This window comes from Bicyclus anynana, chromosome 7 (assembly GCF_947172395.1).
Source record: "Bicyclus anynana chromosome 7, ilBicAnyn1.1, whole genome shotgun sequence".
In the NCBI taxonomy this organism is placed as follows: Eukaryota; Metazoa; Arthropoda; class Insecta; order Lepidoptera; family Nymphalidae; genus Bicyclus; species Bicyclus anynana.
The window spans coordinates 8178875-8202404 of NC_069089.1; the positions used below are offsets into that span (position 1 = coordinate 8178875).

The 23530-nt window shown below is 37.8% G+C and overlaps 2 protein-coding genes across 2 annotated transcripts in view; both read right to left on the reverse strand.

Moving 5' to 3' along the window:
• Positions 1–19762, reverse strand: part of LOC112057655 (39S ribosomal protein L20, mitochondrial) — a 74478-nt gene extending 54716 nt beyond the window's left edge. Inside the window, exon 1 of the mRNA XM_052882535.1 lies at positions 19757–19762. The gene's annotated coding sequence lies outside the window, so the exon portion shown is untranslated. The remainder of the gene's footprint in view (positions 1–19756) is intronic.
• LOC112045335 (constitutive coactivator of PPAR-gamma-like protein 1) lies at positions 1–22979 on the reverse strand. Its single transcript, XM_052882536.1, has 19 exons — positions 22821–22979; positions 22350–22572; positions 21937–22115; positions 21749–21862; positions 21522–21668; positions 21016–21177; positions 20670–20865; positions 20488–20597; positions 19975–20184; positions 18915–19194; positions 18134–18293; positions 17210–17335; positions 16779–16890; positions 9902–10126; positions 7786–7989; positions 5864–6045; positions 4729–4817; positions 4508–4641; positions 1–3835 (listed from the first exon to the last, which is right to left on the reverse strand). The coding sequence occupies exons 2-19, from the start codon at positions 22495–22497 to the stop codon at positions 3761–3763; spliced, it is 2853 nt and encodes a 950-aa protein (XP_052738496.1). The 5' UTR covers positions 22498–22572; positions 22821–22979; the 3' UTR covers positions 1–3760.
• Positions 22980–23530: the final 551 nt, after the last annotated feature.

The window sequence follows — 23530 nt, forward strand, 5'->3', positions numbered from 1 at the left end:
TTAATAATGGAACGTTTTATTTGAAGACAAATACAACTCTTTACAATTTAAATTGATCCAATATATATTTTTTTTGTGTTCATGAACTAAAATAGTATTATGAACATTTTTTTAAAAGTTTAATACATTTAGCAGGTTTATGTACTTAAGTTATAAGTGTTTTCAAAAAAGCCACAGTTCCATGTTGCTACTTCAATTATTACGAAAAAAGTGTTATGTATTACATGACAAATATTTTCTAATACATTTATTATATGTTGACAATGTTTAAGAGACAATTGTCAGCAAACGAGTTTTAAAATATGGAGTAAAAGGTATTACACTGTTGAATATTCTAAAACTATAGTGAATAATGTTTTAAGAGAAAAAAAATTAAAAACTACTTCCTTCTTGGAAACACCGCTAAGATTACATTTTAAAACATGTGACAAAGTACATTATATATTTACGCCGTACGGCAACGGTAACGTAAAAAGCATAGTTTATCTTTTATTTTATTTACTCAACAGTAAAAGTTCATGGTGCCTTTAAATCGAAATCGACTAATATAAAATGTCGAATTCCCCTTTACATATAACCAAACCTCTAACATGCTTTAATGTTGTTACATTATAATTATTAAACAAATCAAAAAATACGTTGAAGTTAAAATTCTAAACGCTACACATCGTGTTTATTAATAAGCAAGCAATAATATAAGTTTATATAGTGTTTTGCCGCGGTAGGCGGCAGTTTGCTTATAGCATTGGAGCCCGGTCGACGCCGGCTCCGGCCATCCCGTGGCCGTACATACAAAATAGTCGAGATGCATTACATTACTTTGATTGGCATCACCGGGGCTCGCGCCCCGTGCGCCGCGCTCACTGATCATGTCTTCATTGTTAAACTCAATTAATGTTATTGTGGCAACATATGTTGTCTATGTTTCAGCCAGGGTATAAGCAAATTGTAAAGTCTTCATTTAGTTCCATTCTCTACTGGTGTCGACGGTTCGTGTTCACGAACGATTCTGTTATTCAAATGGAATGTAACATTGTGTCCTACATGCGCGACTTGCGACGATGCGGTGCTCGCTGAACACGCGACTCCGCGACCAAAAACACAATTGACAAGGAAATCATTATAGATAATTAAATGTTATTTAAAAAAAAAATTGGTGAACTAACATTTTTTACCTAAAAATTAAACAACGAAAAATCTGAAAATATTTTTGAGGTTAAAATAAGATACAATTTGTGCACAAGACCAAGAAGATTATCTACTAGTGTTTTACATGTATTGACTAACTTTACCATCGCCGTATTGAGATCGCATAATTCGCCAAGCACCACATCTATGCAAATAGTTCAAGCAGGTCGAAGTACCATGATACAATTCGACAGTGTACCACCGATCGAGTATCAAGACTTTGTCTTAATAAAATTGTTGTTAGTCATTCCAGCTTAATTTAAGTGTAACAATATAACAAATTTACAAAAATACATATAAAGTGAAGAACATTCGCAGTTTTGAGATTCCTAAAATGCATATAAATATATCACTAATAAATCTACGATATTCTATCGAAATAATACCCTATAGGATGTGGAAAACTCAATACCCGAATGTTCGTTCAGTTTTATTAAACGTCTATCATTAGACTTAAATCTATGAGTTTCAGACTCGTTTCAGGCAGTCCCACAGACTAAATTTCAAAGCACCACCGTCATTCAATAAATGCAACTTCTATTCTAATCTTATCATCCTTCCTACCACTATGGTATAAAACATCCGACCTTGACACAACGCTTCATAAAATATCAATGATACACTAATTCCACGCATCTCTTGCAATTACTACTATGTAACTCGAAAACAGAAGTGTCTGATATTATGCTTTGAGACTTATGCTTCGTATATTGGCACTTTTGCATGGTATCAGTGTATGCAAATGTCGGATGGATCAGAGCACTCACTCATTCAATAAAGCCTAAATATACAACAATGAATCCTAAAAACAAGTCTGAACACAATTGGTTTAGCCTACCAAATCAGGTATGTCATAACTAACAGCCACAGGCAGAGAATAGAAACTTCAAAACTCAAAAATAGTTTCGTCCAAAAAATTCAGGGATTCCATAGGCCAAACCAAAGAAATAAAAAATTATAATTTGGTAAATTGTAAATATACTATGTGTAAATAAATAATGCTGACTCAGTACTTTATATGCTAAACTAAACACATTTTTCACTAAGTCATCTCAAATTTCAGTAGACAATGACTTAACAATCAACATGTTAATTTTAATATATATTTTCTAATTATCACTCATCAGACAACAGATGTTGTGTTATCTAATCAATAAATATTATACTGTACTACTTAAAGTAGCTTCATCTACTCTGGCTGTTTTGTTATTTGCTCTACGATATGGAACTTAAGTTTTTATATAAATATTATTATGCTCATAGTTACATATCACAAAATATCCAGAGAGACTGTTCGTCTCAATAAGGGGTTAGAAGTGTAAATCACTTCAAATTGGGTCTGTCATTTCGTCATGCATATTACAATTAATTGAGCACACGTTGTGCCAATTCAATTAATACAAAATCAGTCTCACAATTTGGGAAGTCTCTAAAGCCCGTTTTCAAAAACCTACCCAAGATTACGAATAGATAGCTATCCTCGATTATCAGTAACAGTCAAACTATCTTTACATAGTCAACTGTCAGTAGCTTACTGATAAGCAGATGAGAACAGAAAGATAGATTTTTCTTAACTTTAGTAAGCGAAATGGCGGATAGATAGGTTATTGAAAACGGCCGTTAAATGTTGAGGCACGTACACACTGCGACCGAGACGTCTACTGACAGCCACCAAAATATTATCATATTTTATTGTTTTTTTTATAACAATACATGGAAACTTTAGAAAATCGTGCACATAAAATATTTCATATCACGTGGTTGTTCCATGTTGTTTTTCCCGAATATCAATGTTTCATAATGTGTCAAGTAAAGCTAGTGAACACCAAAATGTATTAATTTATATCATCAACAATTTATGTTGTATTTATTGAATTCAATAGTGTGGATGAAGGAGATGGTCCAAAATTGTATGGAGCCCGGGATCAGTCATTGTACCCTGGCGGAAATAACCTCTTTTTGTTTATTCATATCTACGAATTTAATTCTTTCGAAACAATATTCATTCTCCCCCAAGAAATGCAACGATGATGACGTTTTCAATGCAGTAGTCGATTTGACGTTTGCTTTTAATTGTCACGTCATAGTTGCTTTATGGGCGCCATCTTGATTGAAGTCAAAAACTTGGGTTTTAATTTCATTAATTTCTTTTTATTTACTTAGATTTATTCACTTATTTAGATTTTAATTTGTATTTTTCAAATTTTAATGATATGGGGTACAAGACCTGAAATGGACCATCTCCTTTGCAATAACAGCTTAGCTTAACTTAGCTCAAATTGATAAAATATTCATTGTCTTTCTATTTTATCAATTTTAGCTTGATGAAGGTCTGCAATTGCAATAGCTGTTGCAAATCGAAAACTAATGGAATGCTACACTTGAGTTTCACTAGCTTAATAATGAGTCGTAAATGTGTGCTTTTACAAGCTTTCCTTGAAAAAAAATAATGAAACAGCTAACAAACTATTATCATATATTAATGAGGAAGAATTATATTAAAGGTAAATGTAAAAAAATTAAGATAAATAAATGGATAAATTTAATTTACCTTTGGAATTAAAGGAACAATTTAAATATTATCAGTAACTGGTGCGTCACCTTGACCAATGTGCTCTTGTTCAGAATTAGGATTAGGTTCCGTCACCTAAAAAGATGGATTTTTTTAAAAAAGAAGGGTGCAGGAGAAATAATACAGGATGTCCCCGTAGAGCGAAAGGTCTTTAACTCAAAAATAACTGTTTAAAGTTTTGAAAATTTAAAAATTCATAACTTTTTTGCTGTTAAATATCTTTATGTAAAGATAACTATAACAGAGTTTGTTTTATACTAGCAATGTAAAACGAAAAACGTTTAATAACAGATTTTCTATATAAAATATTACTGTGTGACTTAGTTTGTGAGTTAGTCAATTGTCGACCAAAGTAAGTTATTTTTCAGTCTTTTCAAAGTAAACAGTGCTTTAGGTAATATTAAACTGATAGGTTTACGAAATGTGTATTTTTTAACTATTGTGACCTATTAGTTTAGTTTAATTAACATCAATTCTCTGATTATGCACTAGGTTCCAATAGCACACAGTTACTTTGCACATTTCATAAAACAAAAACTATGGCAGCTACAAAAACGACGGTTAATCAGATATTTAGAGAATAAAATGGTGATTTTAATGATATTTATAACTCAAAATGGCAATTTTAGGACTTGGTGACTTTTCGCTTTATGGGGACGAGGATAAGATCAATGGATCAGACATAGGAAAGCTGTAATATCCTTATTGTAGTTAGTGTATGGGCTGTCGAAGTTATTCTGCAGTCACCTTGTCCTTGTCCAGTGGTCCGTTGGCTTCCAAGGTCTGAGCGACATCAGTCTTCTGGTTGGAGCTCTTTTTTTTACCTTTCCCTAAATTTTTCTTTACATTTTTTCCAGTCTTGGTTTTCTGAGGTTGGGGTCCTGTAAAATTAATAATATTCTGTTATGTTATATTTTTATTTCTTTTAGTTTAATGTTTGCAAGCTAGGTTTAATCAAAAGTGATTACCTTCACCATCATTTTCAGGCTGAGAGTTATCTTCGTGGGGACTACCGTCGTCAGCTGGTGGGTTCAACTCCTCGGGCCTTACAGTTTTACTGCAACAATTTGAATTTTTTTTTAATAAATGATAAACAAGGAAAATAAATAAGAGTCAAATTATTTCGAGTTTGATAGTACACTTAGATACTTTTTCATTTAATTTTTTTATTAAAAAAGAATATTTGCCATATATTTAAAATATGACCAATATTCCCATTCCACTCCAACTAGCCGGAACTATTAGGAGTACGACGCCCAATGGAGCTGGGATCGAACCACCTTCCCTCGGTAGTGAGTCCTCCAATTTCATTTCATCAAAGGAGGTTGGCGAAAGTGGGAGTCACACTCTAAAGTGTCGTACACTCATACATTTGTATTGATTAAACCTATTATTTTGTAAGATGCTTGTAAAAAAATATTGAGATTTTACAGAACGGGAATCAAAAGAAGAAAATGCATTTGCAAGTGCATTTTATTAACAAAAAAAGTCGTCTGCAAAAACGCCTTGCCGTATTTATGAAGCAATCACGCAGTTGTATGTCGCCAGTGGATTTTTTGACATTTATGTATATTATAAATAAATAAATAAATATACTTAAACAATACACATCACTATCTAGCCCCAAAGTAAGCATACAGAGTAGCTTGTGTTATGGGTGCTAAGATAGTTGATATTATAATATTAATATACAATTATATACTACATATAAATACTTATATGTAGTATAAATACACACAGACACTGGAAAAGACCCATGCTCATCACACAAATATTTTCCAGTTGTGGGAATCGAACCCACGGCCGTGGATGCAGAAAGCAGGATCACTACCCACTGCGCCACGCGGTCGTCATATTGGGTACCTACTAATTTAAGGTATATCTTATTTCCTTGCTTTTTAAGACTGCTTACCATTTACTTATTTCTTAGTTTAATCACGATAAACATCTATTAATAGGTTTCCATTATGCTATGCACGCTAGTTCTATCAGCTAGTCCCAAAATACATGTAATCTCGCCATTCTACTTTGGCTTTTTCTATCGTTTAGTAATGCCTGGTTTCCAGCAACAAATAAATAGTATGTAGGTACAATAGGTGTTACCCGTTGAGAGTGATGGTGGCCGGCTTGGCGGGCTCGTGCGTACGCGGGCGGCGCGCGCGCGCTCCGCCGCGACCGCCGGCCGCCGGCGCCGCGCCGCGTCCGCGCCCGCGCCCCCGCCCGCCGCGCCAGCCGCGCCCGCCGTACGCGTTGCGCGGCGTCGGCGTGTAGCCCACGTAGCTCACCTGACATATACACGTCACCGTTAAATTGTAAAATACGTTTTTAATTTTTGGAGTTTATTGGAGTTTACTCCTTAAGAATCGATTTTTTATATATAAGGCGCCCGGTATGAGAAAAATCCGAGGGGTAAAACCAACTGAACTAACGAAAAAGTGTCACGTTTTTGGTGCGCACCTTTAGTGCGCAACTTTCTAATTTAGCTGTGAGTGTATTGAGACGTACATAGGGTTTGCTGTATAGGCGACTATACCTATATACTATATGTTATTGGGCTTGTTTGTTTAATGATTATATCATTGTAAGAGTAAAATATATAATGTGAAGTATATTATAAAGTCTATTAGTTATTTTACAATTCTATAGTCATAGTCATATTCATTTAGTCTTCTTTAACATAAGTATTACTAAAGCCCTACTCGATGTGCACTGTTTACCAACAAAAAAAAGTGTGTATGTTAAAAAAAACAAAAAGTTAGCTCGAAGCACGTCTCAATACTCGCGCCTTATAAGTGAAAGGTGCGCAACCGAGGTGCAGCAGGCCGCGGCGTGCGCACCCGCCTACTGCGTGCACATGGGTGCGATGTGCAAGTTGTTGGCGGCACAGCGCACGGTGAAAGGTGCGCAGAATAGGTTGCGCACAAAAAACGTAACGCATGTCATTTCATAACTTATTGGAGTTTACTCCTTAACAATCGATTTTTCATTTATACCCCTCGGTACGTTTTTTGTGCGCAACCTATTCTGCGCACTTTTCACCGTACGTAGCCGCCATAGCGTGCACATGCCTAGCGCGTCCGCACGCACGTGCACGCTGTTGGCGGGCGCGCACGCAGCGCTGCACCTCGGTTGCGCACCTTTCACTTTTCAGGCATTGCTATTGAAAAGAGTAAACTCCATTCGTGCGACGGAGCTGACACACTTTTTTTTTTTTAAATGAATATACTTAAACAACACACATCACTATCCAAAGTAAGCATACAGAGTAGCTTGTGTTATGGGTGCTAAGATAGTTGATATTATAATATTAATATACAATTATATACTACATACAAATACTTATATAATGTATAAATACACAGACACTGGAAAACACCCATGCTCATCACACAAATATTTTCCAGTTGTGGGAATCGAATCCACGGCCGTGGATACAGAAAGCAGGGTCACTACCCACTGCGCCACGCGGCCGTCAAAACCGAACGTTAGTTCATAATCTCACTCACGATATTGTAATCTGTCGATATATTGTGACTGAACATACTGATTACAATTTAACGTGTTATTTTTCAGTATATTATAATCTATCGGAATTGAAACGTCATCAAACAACATTTGCTCAATCGTTATAGGCAATTTCATACTTCTGCCTTACCTACTGACGAACTAATGGTTAAAATTGAAAAATTCTTTTTGTGTTGAAGAGCCTGTTTGACGAAGAAAGCTATAAGCTACATAACATCACGCTACGGCCAAAAGGACCAAGTAGGTAAATACAAATAAATATAATAATCCACCTACATATGTTAGATCTTCTATAAACATTATTATTATCATTATCATTATCATATTTAATAAGTCACAAAAAATTACAATTCTAATCATAATAAAAAAAATACTAGAGCAGGATTTCAAAATGGACTAACATACCCGATGTTGGATCTGCTTAAGACTACTCAAGGAAAAATTAAAAACAAAAAATAATACAGTTTTTTTTTTAATGTTAAATTTTTATTTGTACCGACCTGTGGGTAACGCGGTGCACGAGCGTGCGTCGGGTAGGAGCCCCCGCTCCACTGGCCCACCACTACGCCGGCGATCTCCAGCCTGGCTCCGCGGCCGCGTCCGCGCCAAGCGAGCGGTTCGCCCACCACGCCCACTAGCGGCAACGGTGGCATCGCGAATTCCACTTCCAACCCCTCCAATATGGCCTTGCGCATTCTCTCCACCTAATGAATAAATAAATTAAATGTCAGTTGTTTTTTTCCAGTAAAATCTCAGTAAAAGTCAGTCAGATTGTACTTGCAATTTGTTACAATAGGTTTTTTAAAAGAGTGTCAAATTGTTAAATGTAAGTTGTAAAAAATATATTAAATCTTTTTAAGGCTTAAATACTCTCAAATTATACTTTTGGTTAGAAGTCCGAAAACACTGTCCACCATGAGTGTCTATGAGTTAAGATTAGTATATATCTCTCTCCCTTATTCCCAGTACTATACAAAATTAATATTGTTTATACAAAATTTGATGAGTCAACTACCCTGTTGAAAGCTTAAATATTGTATTGAGTGAAGAGAAGAGTGTGAGCTACATCAGTGAGTCACTCACCTTGACGATGCTTGTCGCAGAGCTGCGCCAGGTGCTTACAGTGCGCGGCGCGGTACAGGTTACGTTGCAGCAGCTTGCCGTCGAAGTACAGCCAGGGCGCCGCCACCAGCCACGGCACGGGCGCGCCGCACGATTGTATCGAGTGATGCGACAAGTGTGAGCTACATCAGTGAGTCGCTCACCTTGACGACGGTGTCGAGGTGGTTGTCGCAGAGCTGCGCCAGGTGCTTGCAGTGCGCGGCGCGGTACAGGTTGCGCTGCAGCAGCTTGCCGTCGAAGTACAGCCAGGGCGCCGCCACCAGCCACGGCACTGGCGCGCCGCACGATTGTATCGAGTGATGCGACAAGTGTGAGCTACATCAGTGAGTCGCTCACCTTGACGACGGTGTCGAGGTGGTTGTCGCAGAGCTGCGCCAGGTGCTTGCAGTGCGCGGCGCGGTACAGGTTGCGCTGCAGCAGCTTGCCGTCGAAGTACAGCCAGGGCGCCGCCACCAGCCACGGCACGGGCGCGCCGCACGATTGTATCGAGTGATGCGATAAGTGTGAGCTACATCAGTGAGTCGCTCACCTTGACGACGGTGTCGAGGTGGTTGTCGCAGAGCTGCGCCAGGTGCTTGCAGTGCGCGGCGCGGTACAGGTTGCGCTGCAGCAGCTTGCCGTCGAAGTACAGCCAGGGCACCGCCACCAGCCACGGCACGGGCGCGCCGCACGATTGTATCGAGTGATGCGACGAGTGTGAGCTACATCAGTGAGTCGCTCACCTTGACGACGGTGTCGAGGTGGTTGTCGCAGAGCTGCGCCAGGTGCTTGCAGTGCGCGGCGCGGTACAGGTTGCGCTGCAGCAGCTTGCCGTCGAAGTACAGCCAGGGCGCCGCCACCAGCCACGGCACGGGCGCGCCGCACGATTGTATCGAGTGATGCGATAAGTGTGAGCTACATCAGTGAGTCGCTCACCTTGACGACGGTGTCGAGGTGGTTGTCGCAGAGCTGCGCCAGGTGCTTGCAGTGCGCGGCGCGGTACAGGTTGCGCTGCAGCAGCTTGCCGTCGAAGTACAGCCAGGGCGCCGCCACCAGCCACGGCACGGGCGCGCCGCACGATTGTATCGAGTGATGCGATAAGTGTGAGCTACATCAGTGAGTCGCTCACCTTGACGACGGTGTCGAGGTGGTTGTCGCAGAGCTGCGCCAGGTGCTTGCAGTGCGCGGCGCGGTACAGGTTGCGCTGCAGCAGCTTGCCGTCGAAGTACAGCCAGGGCACCGCCACCAGCCACGGCACGGGCGCGCCGCACGATTGTATCGAGTGATGCGACGAGTGTGAGCTACATCAGTGAGTCGCTCACCTTGACGACGGTGTCGAGGTGGTTGTCGCAGAGCTGCGCCAGGTGCTTGCAGTGCGCGGCGCGGTACAGGTTGCGCTGCAGCAGCTTGCCGTCGAAGTACAGCCAGGGCGCCGCCACCAGCCACGGCACGGGCGCGCCGCACGATTGTATCGAGTGATGCGACGAGTGTGAGCTATATCAGTGAGTCGCTCACCTTGACGACGGTGTCGAGGTGGTTGTCGCAGAGCTGCGCCAGGTGCTTGCAGTGCGCGGCGCGGTACAGGTTGCGCTGCAGCAGCTTGCCGTCGAAGTACAGCCAGGGCGCCGCCACCAGCCACGGCACGGGCGCGCCGCACGCGTCGTTGGCCATGAGCGCCGCCTCCGCGCCCGCCATCACGAGCGCCGCCAGCTGCACGCCGCGCGAGCTCATGCCGTTCACCTGCACACACAACACCTCTGTGCACATGTTACGACCGCTGTAGTCCAGTAGGTTGCAACGGTTGCATGTTCCAGTGCCCTGCTCTCATCTAACCTTGGACGGCAGAATGTGCTTGTTCAGCGCCCTACATACTTCGTTGCGATGGATTCACGTAGCGATTTACGTAGTTAATTACGCAAATGAGTATCAATATAAAAGAGGAGGATACGCGATGGTAGGCGCTCTTTGATCAATCTCCGATCGAGTGGGACATCTAGTTAGGATTAGGCTCTCTACATTTCAATCGCCGAAATTAGAGTTTTCTAGTTATTATAAGTTTTATTGTAATATTTTATTTAAAATAAATATTAAATAATCAGTCGCGTTTGCATTCTCAACCCTGCTGCCCCAAAACGTAAGTGGCGCAGTCTAGTAGAATAGTCGTAACGACCTACGAGTCCAGTAGACAACGGCTATACCGAACCTACGGGAGCAGCGGGAAGAGTATCCGAAGATCGACACACCGGAGAACTGCAAATGTATTGGTGAGTACCTAGATCTTACTAGAGTTGCTCTCCTATCCTATCTATAGTTTCCTTTTTCCTAAAGGTATTTTTTTTTCCTTTCCTTGTGTGTGTGTTTTCAATCATGAAAATCACGGACCTCCATTATTAATAGAATATCGCAAATCGGTGCGAATAGGATTTAAGGAAATATTTTAGGAAGTAATATACTTTACTTTCTTTAATGAGATAGTTAGCTTTAGAATATTTTTTTTTTTCCCAGTAGAAAAATGAGTGAAAATTTAGTCGATCAAATTTACAAGGCCTTACGCCTGTTGCCCGAATTTGATGGCAACCCAAATGTACTCACGCGTTTTATACATTTAAGTGACCAATTAGTTACCCAATTTATAAAAGCAGAGGCAGGATTTGAGCTAAGTAACTTAGCTTTAATAAACGGTATTTTAAATAAAATTAGCGGAAATGCCGCCTGTACAATAAATTCAAATGGCATCCCAGAAACCTGGCAGGGTATAAGAAAAGCCCTAATTAACAATTTTGCAGACCAAAGAGATGAGACTGCTTTATATAATGATTTAGCTCTGTTAACTCAAAGAAATTTAACTCCTCAAGAATTTTACGAAAAGTGTCAAGGTCTATTTAGCACCATTATGACGTATATAACGCTGCATGAAACTTTAGCTACTACTATTGAAGCTAAACGTACTCTTTATAAAAAATTAACACTTAAAGCGTTTGTCCGTGGTCTTAAAGAGCCCTTAGGTTCACGTATTAGGTGCATGCGACCGGATACCATAGAAAAGGCATTAGAATATGTTCACGAAGAAACTAATACCTTATATCTTCAACAACGAAACGACCAACTCCAAGAACAGACGGAGCAGTTGCCACCACCACGACCTTACAGTTTCTTTCCTCCATTCAACGATATGCCAGATCATTTACAGCCTACCTTTCAGCCACCGAGGCCAATTCCAGTTTGGAGACCCCAAAGCAACGCGTTCCGAGTGTCCCAACCAAGACATAGTTACATGCCTTCTCACCACGGCCCTATGCCAATGAGTGGCGTAAGTCATTTCACCCCTGAACCATTGTCTAGACTCATGACAGGACATGATTGGACTAAGCACGGAAATCCACCCCCATCGAATTATTTTAAAGCTCGACGGGAAATGAACGTTAATGAAGTGGACCCCTATGACTATTACAGTTACCCTGACTATAACTATGACTATTACGACCAAGCATACCTAGATCCTATATACGAACCCACATATGATTATGATCCCGCCTATATAGAAGAGTTCCCTTCTGGAAACCAGGATTTTCAGATACGCCCGGAAATCCGACAAGCAAAAATAGAAATTAACTTACAGACGCAAAGACAACTTCCATTTTTACAGATAGAAGATCCGCCCTTAAAATTATTAGTCGACACAGGCGCTACTCAATCATTTATTAACCCCGAAGCAGTAGAAAGATTTTACTCGCACATTCCATGTAATTATCAACCTTTTGAGGTCACTAATATCCACGCGACAACTCGAAACTATTACTCTATTACTTTACCATGTTTTTCTGAATTTAATGAAAATTGTAACATTACTCTATTCATATATAAATTTCACAATTATTTCGACGGGTTGATTGGTTTAGATCTGTTAGAAAAGTTAGAATCGAGTATAGACTTAAAAAATAAAGTTTTAGTAACACGTAACTCTACCAACTCTTTGCGTATGTATAACTCGCGAAATTGTAATCTTTACGAAGATATTATACCGGCTAATACATCCAGATTAATTAGAGTCCCTATTAATTTCCATGACGGTGACGCACTAGTAACAGAACAGACAATATCCAACTGCACTATTCGGGACTGTATTACTAAAATTAAGAATAACCACGGTATTTTAGAGGTCACTAACCCCAGTAGACATGATGTCGTATTCTCTATGGATAGACCAGTTAGTGCGAAACTTTTTAACTTACAGTGCACGGGTACTCAAAAACCTACAGATCGAGCATCTGAAGTACTCTCGCGTCTTCGTACTGACCACCTTAATCCAGAAGAACGAGCAAACTTAAAGTATCTCTGTGCGCAGTACTCTGACGTATTTTATCTCGACGGTGAACCTTCAACTTTCACTAATACAGTGAAACATAGAATTCGCACCACAGATGAATTACCTGTCTATACTAAGACCTGTAACTACCCTTCTGTTCATCGACAGGAAGTGCAGGAACAAATTTCGAAAATGCTTGCTCAAGGAATAATTCGTCCCTCACAATCAGCTTGGAGCTCCCCAATATGGGTAGTCCCAAAGAGAACTGACGCGTCCGGTAAAGTAAAATGGCGTATGGTCGTTGACTTTAGAAAAGTTAACGAAAAGACAATAGATGAAAAATACCCAATCCCTAATATCAATGATGTTCTAGATAAGCTCGGTAAATGTCATTATTTCACTACGTTAAATCTTGCCAGTGGATTTTATCAAGTTGAACTGGACCCTGCTGATATTCACAAGTCTAGTTTCAACGTAGATCATAAGAGCTTTGAGTTTTTGCGAATGCCAAAAGGTCTTAAGAATTCGCGTTCCACTTTCCAACGTGTAATGGATAACGTCCTTAAAAACCTCCAAAACGTCATATGCCTAGTATATTTAGATGACATAATAATTTTCAGTGTCTCCTTACAGGAACACATGGTGAATTTAGAGAAAGTCTTCAAAAGACTTAGGGAATCTAACTTCAAGATTCAAATGGATAAGTCGGAATTTCTTAAGTTAGAGACCACTTACTTAGGTCATGTTATAAGTAAAGATGGTATCAAACCTAATCCCGACAAAATTACAGCTATCCAGAGTTTCCCCATTCCTAAAACTGCTACCGAGATCAAACGTTTTCTTGGTTTAGTCGGATATTATAGAAAGTTTATTCCAGACTTTGCACGTATAACAAAACCCATGACACAATGCTTAAAAAAAGGGTTCAAAATTACCTATAATGAACCTAACTACATTGACTGTTTTGAGAAATGTAAAGTACTACTGAGTAACGACCCTATCTTACAATATCCCGACTTTCACAAAGACTTCATACTAACAACGGACGCATCCAACTTCGCAATAAGCGCTATCCTTTCTCAAGGACCTGTAGGTAACGATAAACCAATAGCCTACGCGTCTAGGACATTAAACTCGAACGAGATTAATTATAGTACGATCGAAAAAGAATTATTAGCTATCGTTTGGGCTACTAAATACTTCCGTCCATACTTATTTGGAAGAAAGTTTAAAATCGTGACGGATCACAGACCTTTGCAATGGGTCATGAGCCTTAAAGAGCCTGACTCTAGACTAATCCGTTGGAGGCTCAAGTTGAGTGAATATAACTTTACTATCGTCTACAAGCAAGGCAAATCTAAGACTAATGTAAATGCTTTGTCCCGTATTGAACTTAACAATGAGACATTTTTAGATGACCAGACCCAACTGACTGTAAATCAAAGTGAGGTTAAGGATCCCGAAAAGGATTATAACTCTGATCAGCAAGACTTTGAACAAACCCCTATGACATCCCAACAAAAGTTAACACCGCGTTATATGCAGGATAATTTACCTGTAAATCTTCCAATTCACATATATACCAAGAAAAAATGGCGCTCAGTAGCCAAATCTCGCCTTAAGAAAGTTCCTAAGAAACCCATCTTCCCACAAGAAAATACTATAGCTGACAATACTACAAGCGACCGAAGAACAAGATGTAACGATTGACTCATTTGACAATGGACCAGGATTAGTTTCCTTCAAATTACGAATAGCGAAAATTATGTCCTATTAAAACGTTATCTCTTTGGAATCTTACTTAAAATTAATATATCAATTCATGTATTCTCATCATACTAAAATCCATAAGTAGTAATTAGAGCTCTCGAAGGTAAAGTTTTTCTCATAATCTAGATTACAATAATAACGCATTAAAATAATAATGGTCAAGATTTTAATATCTTGCGTAATAACTAACATCAATTATATTTATAGTTAAGCAGGTCAGTCTAAGTAAGCAGTTTTATGTCGCAGTACTCTCAAATACTCAATACCCACGAAAGTCATGAATCAATCGAAATTAATAATAACGTATTCATTTTAATAATAAATAGGTAGTAACGCTATTTTGAAAAGAAATTAATATAACACCTGATTTTCACTTAAGAGCTAAAGAATTGCAAAAATATCTACGATTTATTCGTGCACCGAGCACCATCCAATATAACATTTTATGTTATCTTATATTATTAGGAAATAAAGATTTAATGTTCTATGCATAAATTACTTGGCATAGAATTTAGGTCTTTTAGTGAAATAATTAAAATAGGTATTTTTTTATAGATAAGCAGATAGTAGGTAGGTAGGTAGTAGTATTAAAGTTCTAGTATCCCATTTCAAAAACCAACGACTTCTTTAACATATCCCATGTTCCTAATAGAAACGATAAAACCTTGATTCCAACCTTACCTTCCGTAGCACTCTCTAGCAAAGGTTCTAGGTACATAGAGACAGAATGTCCGAAGATAAATTCAGCATGTGTATCATTCAAGATCCAGTCTACAGATCCAGAACAAGCCTCAAGATTTCAGTCAACCTGCTAATTGACAACAGTAACCCCGTCGCTAGATGTCGAAGCACTGTACCTTCAGATTTCCTGTTCGTCGAGTCGCAATCCAACAGCTATCCGAAGCTGACACCTTGGACAATGTAATATTAACCCAATCTTGACCAATTGTCTGGATGACCAGCAGAACTGGTGTAATATCACACGATCATAATTATGAACAAAATGGATAGAAAATTCAGCTCGTTTGAACTTTGAAGTACCACACGATATCCACACGGCATCCAGCAATAACGACCCTAGCCGAGTAAAAATCGATCACAGGTCACTGCCAGCGACCATCTCGGACAGGTCCTGCAATAGTCGCTGTTCTGCGGAGGGAGGTGTTACGACCGCTGTAGTCCAGTAGGTTGCAACGGTTGCATGTTCCAGTGCCCTGCTCTCATCTAACCTTGGACGGCAGAATGTGCTTGTTCAGCGCCCTACATACTTCGTTGCGATGGATTCACGTAGCGATTTACGTAGTTAATTACGCAAATGAGTATCAATATAAAAGAGGAGGATACGCGATGGTAGGCGCTCTTTGATCAATCTCCGATCGAGTGGGACATCTAGTTAGGATTAGGCTCTCTACATTTCAATCGCCGAAATTAGAGTTTTCTAGTTATTATAAGTTTTATTGTAATATTTTATTTAAAATAAATATTAAATAATCAGTCGCGTTTGCATTCTCAACCCTGCTGCCCCAAAACGTAAGTCACACATTTCTTAACTTTTCTATACTATTATTTATTGATTGCAACTGGCCAAGATCATCATTATCAGGATATTTTTAACTGACTAAAAAAAGGAGGAGGTTCTCAATTCCAGTCTGTTTTTCTTTTTTGTATGTATGTTATCTGATTAGTCATAAACGCCTTGACCGATTTGAATAATTCTTTTTTTTTGTATAAAAGGGTATATTCCTGAGGAGGATCCATTGTCATCATGTTAACATCTGATGTTGGGGTCTTGGAGAAATCAAGAAGTTTCAACAATCGTAAGGACAACTGTAGCGTTTGTTACTTTTTTCATTAAGCACTACAATATAATGAAGGCCTGGAGTTGGTCTGATGATGAAGCCGAAACACAGATGAGGGAACTCTTCAACGGTTTACAGCAGTTACCTAGTGTTTGGGCTCGATTCATTTGTGTCGTCGAGAACTTTCCACTTAGATTGGTTGTGACTGTAATTATAGACCCACTTAGACCCACCACACTGCTCTTAAGCGGCTTTTGAATCATAATGTTAAATGTGATTAGTTGCAGTTTGTAAGACAGCCGCGTTTGTGTGTTACACTGAAGGAACAATATTTTATAGTCAGTCTTATGATTTTGCAGTAGTAAGGTGTACTGACAGCTGAGTCACGTTTATGTTAATCAGAAGGGAAATTAATTTATTGATTTATTGACCACAAAATGTATTATTATATTAAATAAATTACTACAAACACATAACAAAAGCTAAAATGTAAACTCAACAAAATACTGAAACTTACAGTCATCTCTTGTAAGTGAAGGGCATTCATGAGATCATTGGAGAAAGCTGTAGCGAGGAATGCATCTAACTCTTGTCGCCTCAATATTTGTATTTGAGATGTCATGATATATCTAAAAAATAACAAGAACATATAAATATTATACACTGTGAAGTTACCTTAAACAGAAATCCTATTATCCATTAGTGTTATTATAAAAAAAAAACAAAGTACAATTTAAGGAGTTACGATTGTAACAAACTTTTAAAAATCGATTACTTTAAAACATCCTGTATTGTGACTTTAGCCTAAACTAGATCAAAGTTCAACGAGTTTATACTTGCGAAACAATTAAACAGGATGTTTAAATTTTTTTTTTGGCTAGGGTGTGAATTAGCTTGAGATAATTTTTAATATTGTTAAGGGGTTTCTTGTATTGAACTAATACATACCTTAAAACAGTGGCTAGAATGAGCAGATGTTGTGGCACATATGACGTGTTCAACATGAGCGGAGTATCGGAGCGCATACACGAAAGGAACGCACGCATTCGACGACACTTATCATCTTGAGCGGTCCTAAAAGATGTTATAAATTAGGTACATGCTTGTGCATATCTGTTATCTATACGTATAATACAAATGTAACAGATCAAATTCTGTACATTAAAGATATGTATCCTGAAAATTTTTGTTAGAGAGCATCATATCATTGATAAAGCCAAAAACAATGTTTTTTTTTTTGTTAATTTTGTTAATGTTGTCACGCTAACAACTGTATTAATTTTAATGAAACTTGGCACAATAAGACCAGAATATAAATATGATTGATACTATTTGTTACGAAAATAAAATCAGAAGAGGGTGAAATTGGGGTTGTAAATTTGTATAATATACCTAATTTTTCAAGTTACAATTGTAAAAAATGGAGTGTGTACGATAATTTTCAAGGCCTCTGTAGGCATTGTAAGCCCTACAGGAATCAAGAAGAAGTATAAAATTTATGGAGAGTAATAGTTTTCAAATTCCTTCAAACAACTGTACATTGGCAAAGTATATAATTATGTCAAGAAAGAAAAGAAAAGCGTCAAGATGTTATTAAAAATGGAGACAATCATAAAGAAATATTCACCTAAAAACGGTCCACACACTATGTGTTGGCAGTTTTGGACCATTGCTTAAAGTTCAATATCAAAGCATGTCCAATAAAATCAACCCTATACGGATCAAAATGACCCCTTTAAGAATAAATTTGCAATGTGACTACTTGAAAAATCCACCCAAAAGTTGTTTCTGGCACTCATTTAGTAAGAACATTTTTGGGTTGCTAATAATTCAGTAAATTTTTGAAAAAAAATTTCAATAATTCCAACTTACCCAAACCAAAGTCTTTGCACCGTCGGTACAGGCCAATCGAGCATAACTCCAGGTACAAGTTCTGGGCTTTTTCCTGGATTCACTCGCGAGTAGATCCATTCAGACACTTGCACGGTGCATGCACGCTCATTCATTGTAGAAGAACTTGTGTTACCTTCATCTAAAACATTTGTATTCATTACAGAGCAGATTTTGAAGGAGTGTCAGGAATTCAGTCTGATTTATAAGTTCTAGCTCTGCGAAGGATGTTGTCCTGCCACTTTATACACAATATAATATTATGAGTTCCTCAATTTACAGGTGGTATTAACATTCAATATTTATGTTTTTGTGGAGGGAAGTATTTGTAAGAAGTTGTTGCAACAGTGATGGTATAAATAAGGGGGTATTTGATGACTTGACCTGCAGCAGTTGTTTGTTAGGCAGCGTGGACGCCGTTACGCTGCTAGTCGGGTTAGTAAATTTATGCAATAATGTTTTGTTGTAATTATTGGCAATGATTTGTTTTATATTGTATTTATTAATCATAAATTGATTAGTGTAGGCATGGAGAACATGTCGGGCAGGGGAGGCGAGTGTTTATGCATTCTAAAGGGATCTCTTTAACTGACACTGAAGGTCACAAGTCCTGGGAACTGTTTGAGGTGTTTCCTCTACCACAAACTAATGGTACAATCACTGTCGCTGCCCCGTCATTTGCTATTATTTCACTAAAAAAATGAGAATAACAATCAAGTACGTTGCAACTGTCAATAATGCAAAGAAATTTTCAACAATTTACCTTTAGCTTTTTGAGCCATGAAACGATGGTGGTGCATGTTGTACAAGATAGCATACACATTTTGTCGAATCGGTCGAAAGAAGTGATGTATGGATGGTATTTCGCGGTGGTTGTCGTCTTCCATCAAAACGGGAAGGGTGACTTGACGATGCGTAAGGATTGACAGCATCTGTGGATGCATGAGACCGCGGGTGTGTCGCTCGGCGCAAGTGCGCAATACTTCTGACGGCGCGGCCGGGCAATTGTCGTCGTGGATAGCCTTGCTCCCGCTTGCAATTGCCTGCAATTAATTGCCATGTTAACTTGGCAGATCTAATATTACCATTACCAAATAACTTTTTGTATTCAATAACACGCACATTGCTGCATGCATATTTACGTGTACTATTACTAAACAAAATGTTATTACTGAAACATCTGATTAAAATCTGAGCTTGATAGCCCACAAGTGGGAACCCATTCTTCCTTGAATATACTCGGTGTACCATACAAATAATCAGTCACTCCATTGTTTTTCATCATATTTTCGTTTTTGTAATCATCTAACATTGTTTTGAACAAAATGGCATAATTATCGTCATTTTACATAAAGTAGTGGTAGTTAACAAAAAAATGGTATTTACGTAATTTCATCAAAATAATCGTCACGGAATTCCTTAACTCTACATCTAGTAGTCACAAGTCCTGGACTTTCCTGGACCCAGCACCTGCACGGTGAATAAATAATTTGCATGCCAAATTGGCAAGATACATTTACCATCTACATCTACCGACCACCTGTATAAATATATAATGCATGTATCTGCAAATAAATAAATTGATTGATTGAATCCATGGAATGCTAAGATATTTGTCTCTCTTAGAAGATCGTAAAAACAAAATTCACTGCTACTTGATATGAAAAACAACTCATTGTTGAAATGGCACACCGAGATACATAATAGGCCCACAGGTCTTAGTGATTTGAAGAACTCTGTCTGAAGAAATATACTATTTCAAAAGAACAGTATTTATTAAATTGTTAAGAGAATTGCACTAATAGTATGTAACACATAACCACCTCTTTAGTCGAAGGTTTTTCAGTTTTGTTGTCTGCAGGTTTGTCTGTGGTGTTAGACGACTGCGGCTGTTTGGTGGGCGCCCCGTCCCCACCGTCGAGCGACATGGCGGCAACGTTGTAGCTCAAGTCATGACAATGGTCTTCCATGCTAAAGTCGGCGTTTATCGATGCATTTGCCGTAGCCAATTTGTAATCTTCCAAGCCTTTTCGCTGTAATTTATTGAGTTTCTAACTTTTGAAAACTTCCAAGTGCTTTGTCGTGGTAAAATAAATAAATTAACTCAAAGAAATCAGAAGATGAAAGATAAAAGAATATATGTATAAAATATAAAGGATAAATAAAACTAAAACAACTAGAAATCATAGCAAAACCCGGCACATGGAAAATTTTTGATTGAAATTTTGTGAATAACATGCAAGTTATGGTTTGCCAATGAATGCCAATGTGAATGTTGATGTAAAAGGCGTGGATGACCTTAGCTGATAAGTTGAATGGTAGCAGTAGTTACCAACCTCGTGCTCAGAAGACTCGGTTGCTAGTTTAGACGTGTCTATATCAGCAGATGTAGATTGGGGACTGGACTCAGCCCTTTGATTTTTCTTGACATTTTTTTGACGACGACCTATAAATTATGATAGTTAAATACATTTCATTTTCAAAGCAAATACTATACATGGGAATTTTAAAATCTCACCAGATGCAGTTCTATATTTTAAGAAACCATCTTTGGTACCATTAAGGTAGTACTGTACGGCTTGTTTTAGTTTGGCAGCACGAAGATCATTTAGATCACCAAATATTTCAATACATGCAGCATCTACATCAGATGTCGGTAAATCTCGTACAAATTGTCCAACAGTCTTGATTAGAGTTTCAGGAGGAACTTGTTGCTGAAAATTATCAAAATTTACCTATATAAATGTGTGGATTTTAACTATTGATTCAAATAAAAGATGTTTAAAAGTCAATATAGAAACTTTTAAATTTTTATTTATGGAAAACAACAAATTTAAATAAAAATATTCTAATTAAATGTTTACCTTCTTTTGAGCAATGCCCAATCGTTTATAAAAATCAGTAAGGCTTTGTTCAGACAAAATAACTCCACCGAGCAAGGCAGCCATGAGACATAATCGGTCTTGTTGTACATCTAACACTTTCGGCAGCTCATGTACCATGTATTCTTTGGTTTCCAGGGATGACTAAGACAAAAACGACATTTGAAATTTAAACGCTAATTTAACTTCATTAACTCAAGGATCATTTTATTTAATAAAAATAGCTATAAAAAGAAACTAATATTAAGATAAGTTTTGAGAATCTTAAAAATAAAAGTGAAACTTTTAAAAGTATTAAAGTTAAATAGTCTAGTACTAAAATTTCAATGTCAATAGCTAAAGATTTGATACTGATCTTACCAAAGATTTTTACACTGACAATGTAATAATTATTACACTGTCAGTGTAAAACTAGTACTGGCTTATTTTTTTTTTATATATATCATTGAAGTTTGAGAAGAAGATAATTTGCAAGTTTTTATACTCACTCTGTATGTAAGTTTAAGTTGGGACGAACTAAAATATCTAGGTGGTTGGAATACCAAATATTCCCCGGAGCAGCCTACTAGACCAGCATAGGTCTTTTCTCTACACAAACCAACAACTTCCTGGCAATGATCATCAGAAGACACCATCTGGCACAGAAGAAAAGCTGTTTATACAGATATTTTTTATAAAAATACACAATTCAAGTAGTAAAATATACATTACATACAATTGGTATATTGAGGTATCTCAGAGCAGTTCTTAGACAAGAATGTAATCCTGTAGGAGGCACCCACCAAACCTTGGGAGGTGGAGTACCTTTTGTAACAATATGACGCAAAACCTGCAAAATAAAAAATAAATGCAAGATAAAGTTTATACCATTACCATAAAGTAATAAGTTAAAGGTAAACTTACAGAGTTAACTCTCTGTCTGTATGTTGCTTGGGTTTGTATCCAATGTTGAGGCAATGCTGGAGGTGTTGGATGGGCCCCATTGAAACAAACACATAGTGCTACTTGATGTTCCGCCAAAGCTTGGGCAAGTGTTGTGAGAAACTGCACACAGCGGGCCCATTGCCCTCCACAGGCCCAGTCTGTTCATAAAAAAAAAAAAAAATTATTTAGTCTATATACTTTCATCTAACATTCAATGAGATTTATGTTTGTATTTAAAAATTTAACCTATAATAATGTATAACAACAAAACAATTAATCCTTTGAATGTATTTTATGCATTTTTAGTTTACAACTCAGGTTATTGCATAAAAAGCGACACTTTACTACGTAATGCAAAGTAATTTGGACTTTACAAAATAATCAAAAATCACCTGAAAAATAGCCCCCATACAATCGATCTAGGCATCCCTCTGCGTCAAGTACCAATCGGAAGCCGCCGGGATGAGTTCTCGCGATTCGAAACAAATCAACACCTACTCCCTCGTTTTCTAAAAATATTTGTAAATCTTGTATGCCCATGATTATCGGCTAGTGTAGGCTGCTTTACTATCCTCTAAATTTTCGATCGAACACGTTCGTCTCAAATAAATTGATCTGTAAAATACAAAGTACATAAATGAATACTATAGTTTTTCAAGATAACTATTTGTGATGTAATTGTCCATCTAACAGTATACAATGTTAACATTTTTAACAAAAAACATGCAATTAATGCAATGCATAACCGGCACGTTTTCTATGGTAATATTTAAGATATAATTGAATCCGGTCTATAAATAATTGAGCAACTGTTAGAAATTCATGCAATAAATGAAAAAAATAGTAAAATACGCAAAACGAACCTTATTTTAAAATACCATGCCAACAAGGAATTACGGCAGCCGAAAGTTGGAAGCGGAAGCCATTTGTAATTTTATAATTTTCTAATCCATTCTTGCTCGCCGATGTTCGTCGGAACAGATTAAATATTTATGAAACAGATTATAAATATACAATTTTTTAAACAAAATGAAGTATGAAAACATTATGTTGATTTAATGAAAATTACGCAAATTAATTGAAACTTTTGCTAATTTTTAGCAAGCATTTTTTTTTATATACACTAGACATTGGCTCATTCACACGACGCCCGGAGCCATCAAACCAAAAAGAAAAGTACTCACAGTTTTGGGTTCCGTAGATAAATGAGCACTTTAAAGCAAAGATTACAGTGTAATATTGGATAAGTTTGATGCTTTGATTTGATTCACATATGACGTTAATATTTTTAAACGGATCCATAAATCGAAAACTACTAAAGTATTAGTATAGTTATAAAATTATAGAAGAATGAATTTAAAAATTGGATTTTTATCTCGCCGTTTTGTATTATTTATCTGCCAGAGATTTTTCTATATTCTTTGTGTGTGTGAAGTCTGCGAATCCACATTGGGCCAACGCGGTGAACTATTGGCCTAACCCTTCTCTCTCATTCTGAGAGGAGACTTGAGCTCAGCAGTCAGCCGAATATGGATCGATAATGATTTTATATAATTAAATGCTTTATATAATA